The following is a 21,484-nucleotide window of genomic DNA, read 5'->3' as shown; positions in this document are numbered from 1 at the left end:
AATAATTACTATTTTGATTAAAAAGAATACTAGTTTAATAAACTTTGGATTCTCGATAGAGTCGATACACAAAATTTCCATTATTCAACTGACCGATGATTTGACAATTCTTTTACGGACAATATTTGGGTTATTTAAGAAACCTGACTTGAACTTGGAATTGGAATTAATATGCACTTGATTAACAATAATATTACATTATTCGACAAATATATATATATATATATATATATATATATATATATATATATATATATATATATATATATATATATATATATATATATATATATATATATATATATACATATACATATATATAGGTAGTAACAATTTATTTTTAAGAATTATTTTTTAAATATATTTATGTAGTTTGGGTCACTATAGTAACTTGATCAATTCTTGATAAACGTTTGCAAATTTTATTTAATTGGCTTTGGATTTGCTTCTTTGTCTGATTGTCCTTGTCTTTGTTGTTTGTACTATTTGAAAATCCTTAATAAATGTATAAAAATATATATAGTATAAAATACCTACTGTGACGTAAATTAACAAAAAACACCTCTTAATAATATACAAATAGCGTAAGAGCAATTTATCTTCACTAATCTTTACATACTGCTATTTATTTAATATGAAATTATGGTATATATTGGTTTTCTCCAAGACATTTAATTAATAGGAGTGTCACACCAAAACTTAACAATTTTCTAGTGGTTCCAAAAAAAGCTACATAAGCGATAAAGTCTGAGACAATCACGGCGAGCTTAAGTCAAATTAGCATATTTAGCCTAAATGTATCATTTGCATATAGTACCACACCAGAGGACATTGTTTTCAGTGATAAAGTATATCAGGTTTCCAGCTAGGTCAATTGTCCTTTTTCAACAATTCTCTAAATGACAATATTTTGGGGGTTTTAAATGAGAAATCAATGTTATTAAACACTTTTTTAGAATAAAACAAATATTAACTGTTCACAACTGTATTTCAAACTGAAATAATTTAGCTTACTTTGTCTGGGGAGTCCATTTATTTAGGTATTTGCAGTGAAAGCACGCTTCACATGATTAATCATGTGTCTGCTGACATCTACTGGACATTTACACTTATTTGAGTTCATCTCTTGAGTTTGTAAATAATCGTAAATGTCTTCTGAATATTAAAACAAGACATTAAATGATAAACAAAACAGCGCATGCGCATATCAATCCTTTAAAAACTATTAACATTTATTAAAGTTTTTGGCAGCGAATAATTAAGCATTTAGGCTCAAGTCAAATAAATAAAGTAACCTACTAAGTATAGTTCATCTTTGATTAAACTAAAGGTTTGTATGGAGTTCAACAGAAGAAAGAAACTCGTAAAAGTTTAGAACCACTCGAGTGTAAATGTTCATTTTGGAGTGCGCTGTCCCTTTAACTGGTACGAATGAATCCTCGTCTTCTATTGGCTGATGGACACAGAGCTGCAGTTTGACATCCTTCATTTGACAGGAGAGGATAAACCTGACACAAACTCATACCATGGCATCAGAAAAACGTAAGTAGACTTTAAATATTTATATATATGTGTTTGTTTGCTTTGTCTGAGGATTTAGTGTCGCACTAGCGATGTCAAATATCTCTAATACTTTATATTTAAAAAGATATTAAGACTTAACACATTCAAACGGTCGTCTGTGTCTTAATAAACACCGAATAACATGTCTGACTTTCCATTTAACAATAAAACCCTGATTAACTTAATCACACAGTGACGACTAATGCAATATATATGCAAATAAAGCCTGTGACAAGTTCATCTTTGTATTCATTAACTTATAGAATATAATGTCATATATACATTACCACCAGTCAAAAGTTTGAAAACATTTGTTGTTGACGTTTTAAAAGAAGCTTGATGTAGTTTAAATTAAATTAAATTAAATATATGTGATTCAGAGCTGAATTTTCACCGTCATCAATGATAATAAATCATCATTACTCCATCATTACTCCAGTCTTACTCCAATTAATTGCTTACTCCAACACTCCATCATTACTCTCCAATCATTATATTATGAAGATTTGCTGTTTTATGATCAGTTGTTGTTGGTATATAATCACTAATATCGAGTTTTACAATGATCAGTGCTAAAAAAAGATGCTTTCATGCTTTATACGATCGTGGAAACTGTGGTAGATTTGACTTTTAGAATTTTTTTATTTAAAAAATGGAAATGACAAATAATAGCTTTTATTTTATATTTTTTGCATTATAAATGTATTTGTTTCGTTAATGTATTTACTTAAAGTGGTTCTCTAATGATTACTATTTAAAAATAACAATAAATTAATAAATAAAAAATACATAGTAGCTACACAAAATATTTTTGTTGTTTATTCGAACTACTTATGTAAAATGAGCTGAATATATATATATATGTATATTATAGAGTTTTTATTTTTTTATTTTTTTAGTGTATGATTAATGACACATACGTAATTTCAATAGGTATTTTATACATGCAACTAATCTGTAACTTATAAATAAATATAATATAAATAAAATAAAGTTTTATTTAAAAAAATTTAAGTAAAATTAAAAATAAATAAAAAAACAAAATAAAGTAAAAAAATATTAATTAAATAAAATTTAATTAATTGAAAATAAAATTAATACAAATTAAAAAACACAAAATAAAAATAAAAATATAATTAAATAAAAATAAAACATTTATTAGTTAATTAAATAAAATTAAATTACAAAATTTAAATAAAATTAAAAATGTAATTAAAAATAAATAATTAAAAACACAAAATTAAAATGTTATTAAATAAAAGAATAAACATTTTATTAAAATTTAAAATTAAAATTCATTCATTAATTTTCCTTCGGCTTAGTCCCTTTATTAATCAGGGGTCACCACAGCAGAATGAACCACAAACTTATCCAAGATATGTTTTACGAAGCGGATGCCCTTCCAGCTGCACCCATCACTGGGAAACACCCATACACACTCATTTACACACAATTTAGCTCACCTAATTCAACTATAACACATCTTTGGACTGTGGGGGAAACCAGAGCACCCGGATGAAACCCACGCCAACACAAGGAGAACATGCAAACTCCACACAGAAATGCCAACTGACCCAGCCGGGGCTTGAACCAGCAACCTTGCTTGTGAGGCGATTGTGCTCTACCCCCACTGCACCACCGTGATGCCCCTAAAAATTTTAATTGAATAAAAAATATTTTATTAAAAAATATATATATAAATATATATATATTTAAAAACACAAAATTAAAAAAATTATTAAATAAAAAATAATTAAATAAAAAAATTGTAATTAATAAAAAATCTTTAAATAAATTTAAAAAGTTAAATTGTAAAACTGTAAATCTATTTGTGCTTTGTAACAACGGTCCACTTTCAACGTATATGTGACAGTGTAGATTGTGAGATCTGTGTGCTGGTTTTGCAGTTTGTGTGTTCACGAGGGCGACATGAGCGTGAGCGACAGAAGAAAACACTTCAAAACACCTGAAAACACACGAAAGGACAGTTTGTTCTCTCTTCGGGTCATCTTTCTGGACGACAGCGAGCATGTTTTTCAGATGGAGGTGAGACAATTCTCCCTTTATAAATATACTCTTTCACAGTCAACATGTTTTAAAATAGCACGCACGATATAGCTTCTTATTTTAAGCCATTTATGCTGAGGGGCATTTATTGCATTTTTTAAGAGGTACACGGGACAATGAGTCTGTTGAGTGGTCCGGATAGTCTGGCTTAAGGGTTTGTGAAAGAAAATGCATGTCAGCATCCCAATTTTTCTGTGCACGCTTGAGTGTCTGACCAAAAGGCCCTGCATATTGTGCTGTATTATAAACATAAAAGAGGAAATCTTCTAAGCAGAACTCTGCAAGATGGTTGTTAACACTTTTATTTTACTACACTGTAAATACTGGGTTCTACACAATCGATTTGTATTGGGACAACATGAAGAAAGTACATTAGCTTATTAGCTTTTATAAATTTAAGGTGATTGAACATGAAACAATTAAGGTGTCCCCCAAAAAACTCAAGAATTGTGTTGTTTCAGCTCATTTTAAATAAGTAGTTTGAACAAACAGCAAAGATTATTATTTTTTGGTGCAAATTAAAGGGATAGTTCACCCAAAAATGTAAATTCTAGCAAACCTTTATGGATTTTCTTTCTTTATTTGAACACTAAAATTACATTTTAAAGTAGGGCTGTGTCTATGTATAGAATATACATTCTATACATAGACACACATATGTCAGGGTCTGGGATAGAACCCGGGTCGCCGGCGTGATAGTTGAGTGACGCATCCTCTGAGCTACTTGGAGTTTATGCATACATACATAAACACACACTCACTATACATACAGTTGATGATACACAGACACACTATGCATATGTATATAGTGTGTCTATGTATAGAGCGTATATGTATAGAATGTATCATGTGTGCATATGTATAGAGTGTGTCTATGTATAGAGTGTATCATGTGCATACGTATAGACTGTGTCATGTGTGCATATGTATAGAGTGTGTCAGCGTATCATGTGTGCATATGTTTATAGAGTGTGTGTATATGTATAGAGTGCATCGTGTGTATATGTATAGAGTGTCTATATATAGAGTGTATCATTAACTATATGTATGGTGAGTGTGTGTATATGTATGGAAGCAAGTTGTATGTGTTTATCACCTCCAAGTAGCTCAGAGGATGTATCACTCAACTACCACGCCGAAGACCCGGGTTCTATCCCAGACCTTGACATATGTGTGTCTATGTATTGTGTGTCATCAAATGTATGTGTAGAGTGTATCATGTGTGCATATGTATATAGTATGTCTATATATAGATTGTATCATGTGTGCATATGTATATAGTGTGTCTATGTAAAGAATGTATCATGTGTGCATATGTTTATAATGTGTGTATGTATAGTGTGTCTATATATACAGTGTATCATGTGTGCACTATGTATAGATTGTATCATGTATGCACTATGAGTTTATCATCAACTGTGTATGTATAGAATGTATCATGTGTGCATATGTTTATAGTGTGTATATGTATAGAGTGTATAGTGTGTCTATATATAGAGTGTATGTGTGTCTATGTATAGAATGTATCATGTGTGCATATGTATAGAGTATGTATATAGAATGTATCGTGTCCATATGTATAGAGTGTAATACAGTTGATGATACACTCTATACATATGCAGACATCATACATCTTATATATAGACAGACATACACACACAGTTGATGATACACTCTATGCATATGCACACATGATACACTCTATACATACACAGTTGATGATACACTCTATACATATGCATACATGATTCACTCTATCATGACATCACTCTATATGCACACTATACATATACACACATGATACATAGACACACTATATACATAAAGTTGATGATACACTCTATACATATACACACACATGATACATTCTATACATAGACACACTATATATATATATATGTATATACACACACACGATACACTAAACATACACAGTTGATGATACACTCTATACATAGACACACTATATATGCACACATGATACACTCTATATATAGACACACACGATACACTCTATATATAGACACACACGATACACTCTATATATAGACACACACGATACACTCTATATATAGACACACATGATACACTCTATACATATGCATACATGATTCACTCTATATGCACACATGATACATAGACACACTATATACATACAGTTGATGATACACTCTATACATATACACACATGATACATTCTATACATAGACACACTATATACAGTTGATGATACACTCTATACATAGACACACTATATATACACACATGATACATTAAACATACACAGATGATACACTCTATACATATACACACATGATACAATCTATACATAGACACACTATATACATTCTATACATAGACACTATATACATAGTGCACACATGATACAATCTATACATAGACACGCTATACATATGCACACATGATACAATCTATACATAGACACACTATATATATGCACACATGATACAATCTATACATAGACACACTATATACATAGTGCACACATGATACAATCTATACATAGACACACTATATACATACTCTATACATATGATACATTGATGATAACCTCTATACATAGACACACTATACACTCTATACATATACACACATGATACACTCTACATAGACACATATGTCAAGGTCTGGGATAGAACCCGGGTCTCTGGCGTGGTAGTTGAGTTACGCATCCTCTGAGCTACTTGGAGGTGATGAACACATACAACTTGCTTCCATACATATGTATGTCTGTGTATCATGTGTGCATATGTATAGAGTGTGTCAGCGTATCATGTGTGCATATGTTTATAGAGTGTGTATATGTATAGAGTGCATCGTGTGTATATGTATAGAGTGTCTATATATAGAGTGTATCATTAACTATATGTATGGTGAGTGTGTGTATATGTATGGAAGCAAGTTGTATGTGTTTATCACCTCCAAGTAGCTCAGAGGATGTATCACTCAACTACCACGCCGAAGACCCGGGTTCTATCCCAGACCTTGACATATGTGTGTCTATGTATTGTGTGTCATCAAATGTATGTGTAGAGTGTATCATGTGTGCATATGTATATAGTGTGTCTATATATAGATTGTATCATGTGTGCATATGTATATAGTGTGTCTATGTAAAGAATGTATCATGTGTGCATATGTTTATAATGTGTCTATGTATGTATAGTGTGTCTATATATACAGTGTATCATGTGTGCACTATGTATAGATTGTATCATGTATGCACTATGAGTTTATCATCAACTGTGTATGTATAGAATGTATCATGTGTGCATATGTTTATAGTGTGTATATGTATAGAGTGTATAGTGTGTCTATATATAGAGTGTATGTGTGTCTATGTATAGAATGTATCATGTGTGCATATGTATAGAGTATGTATATAGAATGTATCGTGTCCATATGTATAGAGTGTAATACAGTTGATGATACACTCTATACATATGCAGACATCTTATATATAGACAGACATACACACACAGTTGATGATACACTCTATGCATATGCACACATGATACACTCTATGCATATGCACACATGATACACTCTATACATACACAGTTGATGATACACTCTATACATATGCATACATGATTCACTCTATCATGACATCACTCTATATGCACACTATACATATACACACATGATACATAGACACACTATATACATAAAGTTGATGATACACTCTATACATATACACACACATGATACATTCTATACATAGACACACTATATATATATATGTATATACACACACACGATACACTAAACATACACAGTTGATGATACACTCTATACATAGACACACTATATATGCACACATGATACACTCTATATATAGACACACACGATACACTCTATATAGACACACATGATACACTCTATATAGACACACATGATACACTCTATACATATGCATACATGATTCACTCTATATATAGACACACACGATACACTCTATACATATGCATACATGATTCACTCTATATGCACACATGATACACTCTATATATAGACACACACGATACACTCTATATATAGACACACACGATACACTCTATATATAGACACACACGATACACTCTATATATAGACACACATGATACACGATTCACTCTATATGCACACATGATACATAGACACTCTATATACATACAGTTGATGATACACTCTATACATATACACACATGATACATTCTATACATAGACACACTATATATATATATATATATATATATATATATACACACATGATACATTAAACATACACAGATGATACACTCTATACATATGCACACATGATACAATCTATACATAGACACACTATATACATAGTGCACACATGATACAATCTATACATAGACACACTATATATATGCACACATGATACAATCTATACATAGACACACTATATACATACGATACATTGATGATACACTCTATACATAGACACACTATACACTCTATACATATACACACATGATACACTCTACATAGACACATATGTCAAGGTCTGGGATAGAACCCGGGTCTCTGGCGTGGTAGTTGAGTTACGCATCCTCTGAGCTACTTGGAGGTGATGAACACATACAACTTGCTTCCATACATATGTATGTCTGTGTATCATGTGTGCATATGTATAGAGTGTGTCAGTGTATCATGTGTGCATATGTTTATAGAGTGTGTATATATGTATAGAGTGCATCGTGTGTATATGTATAGAGTGTCTATATATAGAGTGTATCATTAACTGTATGTATAGTGAGTGTGTGTATATGTATGGAAGCAAGTTGATTGTGTTTATCACCTCCAAGTAGCTCAGAGGATGTGTCACTCAACTACCACGCCGAAGACCCGGGTTCTATCCCAGACCTTGACATATGTGTGTCTATGTATTGTGTGTCATCAAATGTATGTGTAGAGTGTATCATGTGTGCATATGTATATAGTATGTCTATATATAGATTGTATCATGTGTGCATATGTATATAGTGTGTCTATGTAAAGAATGTATCATGTGTGCATATGTTTATAATGTGTCTATGTATGTATAGTGTGTCTATATATACAGTGTATCATGTGTGCACTATGTATAGATTGTATCATGTATGCACTATGAGTTTATCATCAACTGTGTATGTATAGAATGTATCATGTGTGCATATGTTTATAGTGTGTATATGTATAGAGTGTATAGTGTGTCTATATATAGAGTGTATGTGTGTCTATGTATAGAATGTATCATGTGTGCATATGTATAGAGTATGTATATAGAATGTATCGTGTCCAACAGCGTGCACGATTGTCCGGCGAATATCAAACCTAGAACCAACTTTACTGAGGTGATTGGGTTTCTAAAGTATTTCCCAGTTCACGCTCGAGGGCGTGTGCAGCAGCTGAGGAACAGACTTCACCATGTTTATGCTGCCAAATGTCCCAGCCTTGCAGCCTTGATGACATAATGTAATACCTGTCTTGCAGCATGTGGGCGTGGCCAGGCCAGAATGCATTTTCAATTTCACATCTGCTTTCATTCGTGGCAATGTATGAAATGAAAATGGATTCTCTTTTTTCATTTTCATTCTGCACCAAACATTGCACATATGTCTTGGAAAGTGCTAACTGAAATACATAATTGCTATTAACATATTGCATTGCCATTTTGCATATTACATTTCCAAATGAATTATGCTACTCAAATGCTTCCATATGAGATTAAAGTTGATCAGAAACCCAATTCCCTGCAGAGTTTAACGAGTGAAAGTTTATCATCTGTATTTTTAAGCCTTTTGACTGTGTGAGAAGGACAGACACACAAAAAAGTAACGTTTGTAAAATGATTTTTCAATGATGATTTATACATTGAATAACATGCAATTTTACAGAATATTTTTACTTTCTGTTACTGAACACTGTTAGAACCATAATGCAGTTTATAATTACTCTGTTCAATTTTGTTTTGGGGTTTTTAGAACATCCCAATCAATCTAAATAAATGAATTTACTTAAGTCATCTAGTAATATTCACAATAGCAATATATATATCTCAGAAAAACATAATCTCACAATGTCAGAATTTTCTCATATCATGCAGCCCTATTTTGAAGAATGCTGGAAAAAAGCGGCCGTTGATGTTATTATGGTAGTAATAAAATATATATACAGTTGAAGTCAGGATTATAATACACTTTTGTTTTTAAGCCAAATGTGTTAAGCCAACGCCTACTTAAACAAAGCTACGTTTTTAATGTTTGTTGGAAAGGTGGGAAGAAATGTAAATAGCAAAAATAAAGAAAATAGCACTGAAAAATAGCCCAAACATAACAACAGGCAAAACGCATGAAAAAAATATGGGACGATTTAATGAATAAGTGAAATTTAAAATGACAAAAATAATTCAAGGAATATTAGCCCTTGTGTCCTGTTGGGGATGTTTTCATCCACTCCAAGATGATTTTGAGTCTTAATTTGGCAACAACTTTCTCTGTGTTTCAGCAAATTGAATGATTTTTAGTGAATAATCTTATTTTGACACATATTTTGCGAAAATATTTGGCCATTTTTCAACAATACACTCAACAGTACACTCTACGAAAAAAATGGACTTTCCAGCCTGATCTCACGAGAAAACGTAAGTATTTTACGTTTTGACAGTTTAGTGGCTAATTCGTACGAATTCATACGAGTTCAGTTGTACGAAATTGTACGATTTTAAAAAGGAGGCGTGGCACCTAACCCCACCCCTAAACCCAACCGTCATTGGCGGATGAGCAAATCATACTAAATTGTACGAATTAGATCGTACGAATTCATACGAATTAGCCACTAAATCAAAAAGTTACGAATTGCCGTGAGATTGTGTTGGACTTTCGTTATGTTGGGGGCTGTTTTTGCCCCATTGACTCCCATTATAATCCATTTTTGATTGCAAAGCCATGACAGCATATAATCACAGGTTCTTGATCGTTGCTGTTTTTTTCTGTTGAGAAGAGTAAATGTTTCATTTTTACTGCTGATCATCAGTTGCAGTACAAAAAAAGCTTAGTTTCTTAGTTTTATATAGAGTATAGTGTGTGTGTGTGTGTGTGTGTGTGAGAGAGAGAGAGACCTTTGCACACTTATCGTGATGTGTCTGTCAAAATCAAAATAAGCAGCTCAGCTCTCAGAACATAGTAAACATGGTAAGTGTATTTTTTGCACACACACTATAATCTGTTTTACTCCACAGAACTCCATTTAAAGCCAGAGACTCTTTTGCATTGGAGTATCTAAAGGGTTAATGCAGCCAACTGATGATCAACAGTACAAATGACACATTTGACCTCTTCCCAACAGGAAAACCACCAACAATAAAGAATCCATGATTATTTTGCTGTCATGGCTTTGCAATCAAAAAATGTGATTATAATGGAAGTCAATAGGGTCAAAACAGCCCCCAACATAACGAATGGGTAGCAAATTTGTAGTACACAAGGGTTAAAAACTCACTGACTTTCGGTGTCTGGAAAAAAGCTCGTAAAATTCCAGATATTCTGGTTTTTTTTGCATAATATGAAACCATTGCTGATCTTAATGACTTGATTTATTTTAAGCAAAGGGTGCTGGGAAAGGATTTCTTCAACTCAGTTTGTGGACACCTTAAACTGGTGGAAAAGGAATACTTCGGCCTTGAGTTTCGACATCACTGTGGGAGTTATGTGAGTGCTCGCTTTCATTAAGGATGCGTTTGCTTTGTTATTATCGTCTGACCTGATGATGTCATTTGTGTTCCTCATTTTCATAGGTTTGGCTGGAACTGCTTAAGCCTCTTGCCAAACAAATCAAACGTAAGTCTGCAATCATGAAAGTTCAATTCAATTCCCCTTTATTTGTATAGCGCTTATACAATGTAGATTGTGTCAAAGCAGCTTCACATAGAAGGTCACAGTAAATAGGAACAGCGTAGTTCAGTTTGTAGTGTTTAAGTTCAGTTCAGTTTAGCTTCAGAAAACTTCACTAATGGCGGAAGTGAAGAAAAAAAACCTTGAGAGAAACCAGGCTCAGTTGGGCACGATCATTTTAATTTCTCCACTGGCCAAACGTCTTGTGCAGAGCTGCAGTCTCAGCGGTGGAGGCTGGAAGCTGGCCTCAGCGAAGATTCGTCTGTCTCTGGAGCGTCACAGGAATCAGTCTCATGTTCTCCACTCCTCCATGACCATCGCAGTAGTTGTTCAGGATTCGGCCAGGTCCAGGATATGGAAACCTTGGGATCATCTCGTCGTTGGTCTTGGATCGAATCAGTGACTCTGCATAGTCTGAGGGCCTCGGGAAGAGTATCCCCAGGTGGAAATGGAGAATAAAGAAAATAATTAGCGTAGCTGATGTTCACAGTGTATATAAACAAGATGCAGATCCTGTGTGGAAGCCCCCTAAGTGGTGCACTAAGTGTATGCTTTACTGAACAGATAGGTCTTTAATCTAGTTTTGAATTGGGAGAGTGTGTCTGAGCCTCGGACGTTATCAGGAAGGCTATTCCAGAGTTTAGGAGCTATAAATGAGAAGGCTCGACCTCCTTTACTCGACTTTGCTATTCTAGGTACTACCAGAAGCCCTGAGTTTTGAGATCTTAAAGAGCGTGTCACAGATACAAGTCTTATTCCTTTTAGTTTGGCTGGTATTAAGAATAAATAACATTTAGTGTTCAGCGTAAACAAGTTTACCCCTCGCAGATCTCTTTTAAAAATGGATTTTTTCTCTAGGATGCTTTATGATAATATATTTGTGCATTTACAGTGGTGTGAAAAAGTGTTTGCCCCCCTCACTGACTACTTTTTTTTTCATGTTTGTCAAGCTTCAATGATTCAAATTATCAAACAAATTCAAATTTTAGTCAAAGATAAACACAAACGAACACATCACGCAAGGTTTTTATTATTAAAGGGCTTATATTTGACCCCATTTTACAAGATGTAAGATCAGTTTTGGTGTCTCCAGAATGTGTCTAATGTTTCAGCTCAAAATACCAACCCAGGCTCATTCTGAGATCGTAGTCCCGGGGACGTTTCTGGAGGCCGCGAAATACGTAGCCGGGGGTACGTATTTTTGCAGTTTTTGTTTTCGCGAGTCCGCGAGAGGCCGCTGTGCGCGCTTTTTCCCGCGTCGTTCTCGCGTGAACCCACTAGAGGCCGCTGTCGAACGACCTTCCGCCTGTCTGCCTGGATGACAGGATGATTGACCGTGCGACCGGCCAATCGACGGGCTGACCCACCCTCCTCCGTCCCTAAACCCAACCAACGACGATTCACAAAAGCCGTCCAGAAAAAGAAAAGCCCTCGTCTGATTTTTACCACGTTTTCAGACTTTGACCACATTCTCACCCTGTGACGAACTTGTTCGCTTCATTTTTTGGATTTTGTTTTCTTACCTGATTTCTGGAACCGCTCTTCCCCGGACTCGAACCCGGTCGTCGTCGTAGTCAGCCCCTCTCTGCGCCTCAAGTCCGCCAGAGTACACGAAGAGCTAACTGGACAAACTGGTTGTAATGGGAAACACAGCTGGCCGGCAAACACCAAAGGGGACGGCGTCACACCGCCCCGCAGTGTTCGCTTAAAAAAGGGAAATGCAGCCGTACGTACCCCCGGCTACGTATTTCGCTGTCTCCAGAAACGTCCCCGGGACTACGTTCTCAGAGTGAGCCTGGGTTGGTCTTTTGAGCTGAAACATTAGACACATTCTGGAGACACCAAAACTGATTTTACATCTTGTAAAAGGGGTCAAATATGAGATCATTTATTTATTTACAATGCAGAATATGCCCATTTTGGAGTCAGAGGACAGTGTTTTTGTAGCCTGTGCCTTTACATGCAAATGAGCTGGTTTTGGAGCTGGTATTTGATGTATTTGTGGTGGAGTTTATTCAAGCCTTTCTGAAAGGATGAGTCACACACATGCTGTTACAAAGTTTGCAGCACACACACACACGATTACTGACACCCTGTGGCTGTGGTGATTCTAGCTATGAATTTCCATAGCAATTTAACATTCTTTATTACAGACATGCTCTGTTTTTAAAAACGTTTGAAGCTTGTAAAGCTCATTCTCGAGGTGCAGCTGATCACAGAGAGTTGGAACAGATCTTTTAATCCCAGTTTCTTTGCAAATCCTGTTCTGTGGACATGTTTCTTTGCTTTATTACGGAGACATGTTAATACGTGCCTGTCAATCAATTTGATTTCCTACATTCACAATGCGGTGGGCCTCAAAATAACTGGGATTTAGATCCTATTTTAACGTCAGGAAACTTTAATAAAGAGACTTATTGTGTTTCTATCACTCCAATATGACTGTGAACACACTATACCTGCACACAAATCTGTCCAAACAGCGCACAGATGTTGATTTTGCATCATAGGTGCCCTTTAAGGGAAAACATTGTTTAATTTAGCTTGTAGGGTCAGTAAAATCAAATATTGTGAAAGCGATGGCTTCAAGCTTTCTTTTTGGCACTGCTTTTATTGGGCAAGATTATAAAAGATGCTTGTGAACGACAAATCTGATCTTCTCTCCTCAAAAACAGGAAGAAATGATCTGACCTTCCGCTTCATAGTGAAGTTTTTTCCTCCAGATCCAGGAGAACTGCAGAGAGAAGTGACCAGGTGCACACACAAACTGCAGCAGCACACATGTTGAAATGGAATCTTGAGTAGGGGGCGGGGCGTCCTTTTTGTGCATAATTCCCTTATAGCAAACTAAAAGTAAATGGGGCGTGGCTATGAATATTGTGGTCTCCAATATCCAATATACACTCACGTCACAGGCCACTTTATTAGGTACACCTTACTAGTACCTGGTTGGACCCCCTTCTGCCTTCAAAACTGCCTTAATCCTCCGTGGTGCAGGTAGGCTGTGGTGTTGACACGATGCTCAATGGGTACTAAGAAAGCCAAGAAATTATCCCCCACACCATTACACCACCACCACCAGCCTGAACCGCTGATAAAAGGCAGGATGAATCCATGCTTTCATGTTGTTGATGTCAATTTCTGACCCGACCATCTGAATGTGGCAGCAGAAATGGAGGCTCATCAGACCAGGCAACATTTCTCCAATCTTCTATTGTCCAGTTTTGGTGAGCCTGTGTGAATTGTAGCCTCAGTTTCCTGTTCTTAGCTGACAGGAGTGGCACCCGGTGTGGTCTTCTGCTGCTGTAGCCCATCTGCCTCAAGGTTGGACGTGTTGTGTGTTCAGAGATGCTCTTCTGCAGACCTCGGTTGTAACGAGTGTTTATTTGAGTTACTGTTGCCTTTTCTATCAGCTGGAACCAGTCTGGCCATTCTCCTCTGACATCAACAATGCATTTGCGCCCACAGAACTGCCGCTCACTGGATATTTCCTCTTTTTCAGACCATTCTCTGTAAACCCTAGAGATGGTTGTGCGTGAATATCCCAGTAGATCAGCAGTTTCTGAAATACTCAGAGCAGCCCGTCTGGCACCAACAACCATGCCACATTCAAAGTCACTTAAATCCCCTTTCTTCCCCATTCTGATGCTCGGTTTGAACTGCAGCAGATCGTCTTGACCAGGTCTGTTTCTCAATATATATTCTTCAGCGGTCTTGCATCCTCATGTTCTCATGTAACGTCACCATCAACTGCCAAAGTTCAGTTCCAATACTCAAGAACGGAGGATGCGTGAAAGTTCCCGGATGTGTTCTTGATATCGAGGATGCGCCGATGCAGACTTGAGCACCGATCTCGCTCTAGAAGTCCCAGAAATCATTGCGACTGAAGTTGGGAAGTGCAGCATCATATATAGAATTATTATCAAAGTTCAGAGAGATAACTTATTTATCTCAGGAGTTTCCCTAAATGAAACAGTGAATATAGACATTACCATGAAAGTCTTAATAAAGGCATAAACACATTAAGGGTGTTTATTTGCTGAAATTCGTATTAAAATCTGTTTTATTTATATTGTGCAATGTATATTTGTTAAGTCTTTATGCAGGGTATATATATTGAAAAGGTGAAAGACAATAAATTGTTGTATCAATGCTGTAATGTTTAAATCATTTTCCATTAAAACGCGTGAAGGTCACGTGACCATCAGGAAGAATGCAGCATCTCATTTCTCACAGGACGCGTTCTGTGTTCTCACGACCTGCCGAGTTCGTTCTTCCGTGTTCCGAGGACATCTGGCAAGACCGGTCTTCACAAGAACACAAATCCGTTCTCTGCATTCTTGGAATTGAGAAACAGCCCATGTCTACATGCCTAAAAGCAATGAGTTGCTGCCATGTGATTGGCTGATTAGAAATTTGCGTTAATGAACAGTTGGATAAGTGTACCTAATAAAGTGGCCGGTGAGTGTATTTTATAATATATTTTTAATTGGGTGTTCTGTAGTGCCATCACTCATATAATGTATAATCATCAGTATACATTGTCATTATATATATATATATATATATATATATATATATATATATATATATATATATATATATAAATAAATAAATGTATATATATATATTAGGAAGAAATGTTTAGAAATGTGTAGAGAAATCTGCTCACAAATCTGCTAACAAAAATTAGGTGATGTGAAAAAGTCTTCCTGACTCATTTCTTATTTTATTGCTTGTTTGTCACACTTTCACAGATTTTAAAGACAGAATTATTCATTATATAAGATCTCAGTGTTGGTCTGTGTTCTCCGTCTCCCGCAGGTATCTGTTTGCACTGCAGATTAAACAGGATCTGTCCATCGGCAGTCTGACCTGTAATGATAACAGTGCTGCTCTTCTGGTTTCCTATCTTCTTCAGGGTATGTGCAGTTTCTCCAGTCTCTGTGTGTGTTTGTGTGTGATTATGCAGCACAGAAAGTGTAACCATGGAACGTCCGCACAATTCACAAAAACAACCGTGTGTGTGTGTGTGTTTCTGCAGCAGAGATTGGGGACTTTATAGAAGAGCTGGACAAGCAGCATTTGGAGAACAAGCGGTACATCCCAAACCAGGATGTCCTCCACAAAAAGATCCTCCGTTTCCATAAGAGGCACAGGTAAGGATAGTTGTGCAGTTATCAGCTGGTTTAAGATTATACACACACATAGAGGATCGCTCTAGCAGTCTAGATAAAAATCATCTTCATGTTCATCATGTAAATTTCTCCTCAGGTGTGTTTTTATTTTATTTTTATAGCTTGTACTGACAATAAGAGAACATCATAAAGTCCAAGCGATCACAGACAGATCTTTAAAAGGTCAATAATGTACGTAGTCATAAGAAGAACAATATAAAATCACACATAAATACAAATAATACCATTCGACAGAAACGGGGGGAAAATAATAATAGAATTATAGTGATAATAATAATAAAAATACTCAAAATATTAAACAAAAATTAATCAAATGAATGAAATTACAATGACACTTAATCAAATAACCATAGGGAAAGCAACTAAAATCAAGAATCTTTAAATACATCGGCATAATATTTCAGAAATCTTAGATTTTTTTTATTCTTAATAAGATGAACTGATTTTAGGATCACTTCATCTTGTTCAATTCTATTCTAAAGTGAGCAAGAGACTGGTTATTATTTGCAAATTTCTGTTTGTGAATGAAAAATTTGCCATATAAGATAAAAAAAATGTACGAAGTGTTCCAGGGATTTAGCTTTTGGGTTATTCTTATAAAAAATGATGTCTTTTAGATGTCCTCAGGTGTGTGACCCGCTTTACACGCGTCATATGACATCACAACACACACATTCAGCCTAAGTGAACAAGGCTGCGTTCGTTGTATCGATTGCTAAAATGTGAAATTTTAAATATAATTATTTTTTAAGGGGTTTCACCTTTATTGACATGACAGTGGAGATTTTTTAAAGACAGGAAAGTGTGAGGAGCAAAGATAGGGGAAGGATTGGCAAAGGACCTCTAGCTGGGAATCGAACTCAGGTCGCCGCGAGCACCTGCGTGCTATATGTCAACGCACTAACCACTAGGCTATTGGCGCTGACTGACAAAATGTGAAAATTTAACGTGATTTTTCTAGTGTTATTATGATTTGTTGACTTTTGATGTTGAAAATTTAACTCAGTTTAATAAAGTGACTTTTGTTTACATTTTATCATCATAATAATATAATGTATAAGGAATAGAAGAAAGTATATAGAGAAATAAGTCTGTAAAATAAGAGAAACTGTACTGGCAGTCTATTACAAGGATTTTGTAGTGTAAAATAAAACACCGACCCAGACAATATAACACTTTAAACTATTAAAAATGTAAACAAAAGTAATGTTTTCGAACTTTTCAAGGTTAAAAGAAAGATTAAGGTCCCATAATGCAAGTCAAAAGCATTAATAAATGGGGGAAATGTATTATATTTTGGGGCAGCATGGTGGCGCAGTGGGTAGCACGATTGCCTCACAAGAAGGTTGCTAGTTTGAGCCTCGGCTGGGTCAGTTGGCATTTCTGTGTGGAGTTTGCATGTTCTCCTCGTGTTGGTGTGGGTTTCCTCCGGGTGCTCCGGTTTCCCCCACAGTCCAAACCCTTGCGCTATAGGGGAATTGGGTAGGCTAAATTGTTCATAGTGTGTGTGTGTGTGTGTGGATGTTTCCCAGTGTTAGGTTGTAGCTGGAAGATCATCCGTTGTGTAAAACATATGCTGGATAAGTTGGTGGTTCATGCCGCTGTGGTGACCCCAGATTAATAAAGTGACTAAGCAGAAAAGAAAATGAATGAATATGTATATTTTTTACAGTGTGTGTTTTGTTTTGTCCATGTTTCAGAGGTCAGTCTCCAGCTGAAGCGGATCATCAGCTTCTGGAGGTGTCCCGTAAGCTAGACATGTACGGGATCCGGCCTCACGCCGCCACTGATGGAGAAAACATGAGGATCAATCTTGCAGTCACTCACTGTGGCGTGCTGGTTTTTCAGGTGCGGACATTTTGTTAAGCATTACCACTATTAATGTTACATTTTAACCATTGTTACACGGGTGTCTGGAATACTCGATTCTGATTGGTCGGTCGCGACATTGCAGGGTATTTTAATTCCTATGTGTTTTTGCCTGTTTGGCGCCCTCTTGTGTCTGAATAATGCGCAGGTTAGTGTATACTCCATCAGCTGTTTCCGTTTCTGTCAGCTTTGTGTTTTTGTCTGTTTGGCGCCATCCTGTGTCTGAATAATGCGCAGGTTAGTGTATACTCCATCAGCTGTTTTGGTATCTGTCAGCTTTGTGTTTTTGTCTGTTTGGCGCCATCTTGTTTCTGAATAATGCGCAGGTTAGTGTATACTCCATCAGCTGTTTTCGTTTCTGTCAGCTTTGTGTTTTTGACTCTTTGGCGCCATCTTGTGTCTGAATAATGCACAGGTTAGTGTATACTCCATCAGCTGTTTTGGTTTCTGTCAGCTTTGTGTTTTTGACTCTTTGGCGCCATCTTGTGTCTGAATAATGCGCTGGTTAGTGTATACTCCATCAGCTGTTTTGGTTTCTGTCAGCTTTGTGTTTTTGTCTGTTTGGCGCCATCTTGTTTCTGAATAATGCGCAGGTTAGTGTATACTCCATCAGCGGTTTTCGTTTCTGTCAGCTTTGTGTTTTTGACTCTTTGGCGCCATCTTGTGTCTGAATAATGCACAGGTTAGTGTATACTCCATCAGCTGTTTTGGTTTCTGTCAGCTTTGTGTTTTTGACTGTTTGGCGCCATCTTGTGTCTGAATAATGCGCAGGTTAGTGTATACTCCATCAGCTGTTTTTCTTTCTGTCAGCTTTGTGTTTTTGACTGTTTGGCGCCATCTTGTGTCTGAATAATGCGCAGGTTAGTGTATACTCCATCAGCTGTTTTACTTTCTGTCAGCTTTGTGTTATTGACTGTTTGGCGCCATCTTGTGTCTGAATAATGCACAGGTTAGTGTATACTCCATCAGCTGTTTTCGTTTCTGTCAGCTTTGTGTTTTTGACTGTTTGGCGCCATCTTGTGTCTGAATAATGCGCAGGTTAGTGTATACTCCATCAGCTGTTTTACTTTCTGTCAGCTTTGCATTTTGGACTATTTGTCCTGTGACTGAATAACACGCAGGTTAATGTATACTCCATCTGGTTCTGGTGATGCGTGAAATTCAGATGGAGGGCAAGAAGTAAAAACACTGAAATGGAGACAAAAGAATTCAGAGTGTCCTGGTCACCTACATTGGAGTAGATTTAAAAATTTAGTCTTATTTTACAGAAAAATGTACTCCCAATTTTACGATGCTTATAGGATATTGCATATATTTAGTTTGTTACGTTTTAAGGTTTTATTTGTGTTATTTACAATATGTTTAGTCTATGTTCCTTCTGAAGGATTCATTTTATTCCACTAGGTGGCAGTAAAGTATTACTTTATCTTTTTTTGAACAAAATAAAAAGTTTTATAGTAAATCTGTAAGTCTTATAAAAACGACAACGTCATATTATCATTATTGTTATTAGGTACATAATTAAATGTTAATTTAATATTACTCAAAAAAAAAAAGTCAGTTTTAGCAACTAACATAAATAAAGTTTGTTTTTCCCACATTATAGTACTTTTTAATTCCCAGAATAAAAACATGAGATGAGAAAATCACTAAATATTGAGTCATCTGAACTCGATTCATACATTTCTCATCATTCTTCATAACCTAATTCAGACCAGCAATTGTGACTGTACAATATAAATTTCAGTGCTACACGTCATTCTGCATTAACATCCTCCTGTATGTACTTTATCCCTATAACCTAACAACTATCTGTTGTATTTTTATTTTAGGGAAACACCAAAATTAATACGTTCAGCTGGGCCAATGTACGCAAACTCAGCTTCAAGAGAAAGCACTTTTTGATAAAGCTTCACGCAACTATTGTGGTAAATATTTCCCACTCATTCAAAAAGCACTGCTAACAATGTCCTGTTGAATTTACAGTATCTTACAGTCAGTCAGCAGTTTACTGTAAATCAAACTTGCTGTAACTACATTACTATATCTTTCCTGAAAAATATATGTAATATATTATTGTACTGTATACACATTGTTAACAGTGTGTCTATAAAATATCCACGCATGCTGTTGGAGTGGCACTGGAAACCCAATGAAAGCTGATTTTGTGTCGTCGTGTCTGCTCAGGCGTCCTGTAAGGACACTGTAGAGTTCACCATGGCCAGTCGGGATGTTTGTAAGGCCTTCTGGAAGATGTGTGTGGAGTATCATGCCTTCTTCCGGCTTTCTGAAGAACCGAAGCGCAAGCAAAAATCACTCCTTTACAGCAGGGGATCTTGCTTTAGATACAGGTACATGCTGTTAAACACATTACAAGGCTAAGGAGCATCGCTGTTTAATGTAACGGTGTGTTACTCTTAACATATAATGGAAATGGAAAGGTCAGTGTGGAAAACTTATGCCAACTCAACAAAATAATGTGTAAATTCAGATTATATACACGAGTTATTTCTGAATTGCAGGTACATTTCAAGCACTTTCACAGTCATTTTCCTTAACCTGGATTGGCATACAACAAATGTATCACACAGTAAACTATTAATGTAAAATAAAGCAAACTATTTACATGTGATGGGGAACATGTGGTTACTAAATTGTTGTTGAAGGTTTATCTACAAAAATAGGTGTAGTAGAAGTCTTTAAATTAATATTTTCAGCACAAAATGTCTTTAAATACACACTCTCTATACTACACATAATATTTTAATAAAGTTGTAGTTTTATTTTTTAAATAAAATGAAATGTTTATTTACAAAAACTGATATTTTCAGCACAAAAATATCTCTAAATACACCCAAAATATTATATTTTTCATGATAAGTTGAT

General features: G+C 35.5%; 1 protein-coding gene across 1 annotated transcript; it reads left to right on the top strand.

Annotated features, from left to right (window-relative positions):
• The first annotated feature begins 3,492 nt into the window (after window positions 1-3,492).
• Window positions 3,493-18,595, top strand: frmd7 (FERM domain containing 7). The gene is made up of 7 exons (XM_056447090.1): window positions 3,493-3,609; window positions 11,244-11,348; window positions 11,435-11,477; window positions 14,207-14,285; window positions 16,356-16,453; window positions 16,576-16,690; window positions 18,430-18,595. Exons 1-7 carry the CDS (start codon window positions 3,493-3,495, stop codon window positions 18,593-18,595), a joined length of 723 nt encoding a protein of 240 aa, XP_056303065.1.
• The last annotated feature ends 2,889 nt before the right edge of the window (window positions 18,596-21,484 follow it).

This window comes from Danio aesculapii, chromosome 21 (genome assembly GCF_903798145.1).
Source record: "Danio aesculapii chromosome 21, fDanAes4.1, whole genome shotgun sequence".
NCBI lineage: Eukaryota > Metazoa > Chordata > Actinopteri > Cypriniformes > Danionidae > Danio > Danio aesculapii.
Note: the sequence above shows the minus strand (reverse complement) of the source record. Positions and strands in the feature narration are given on the sequence as shown.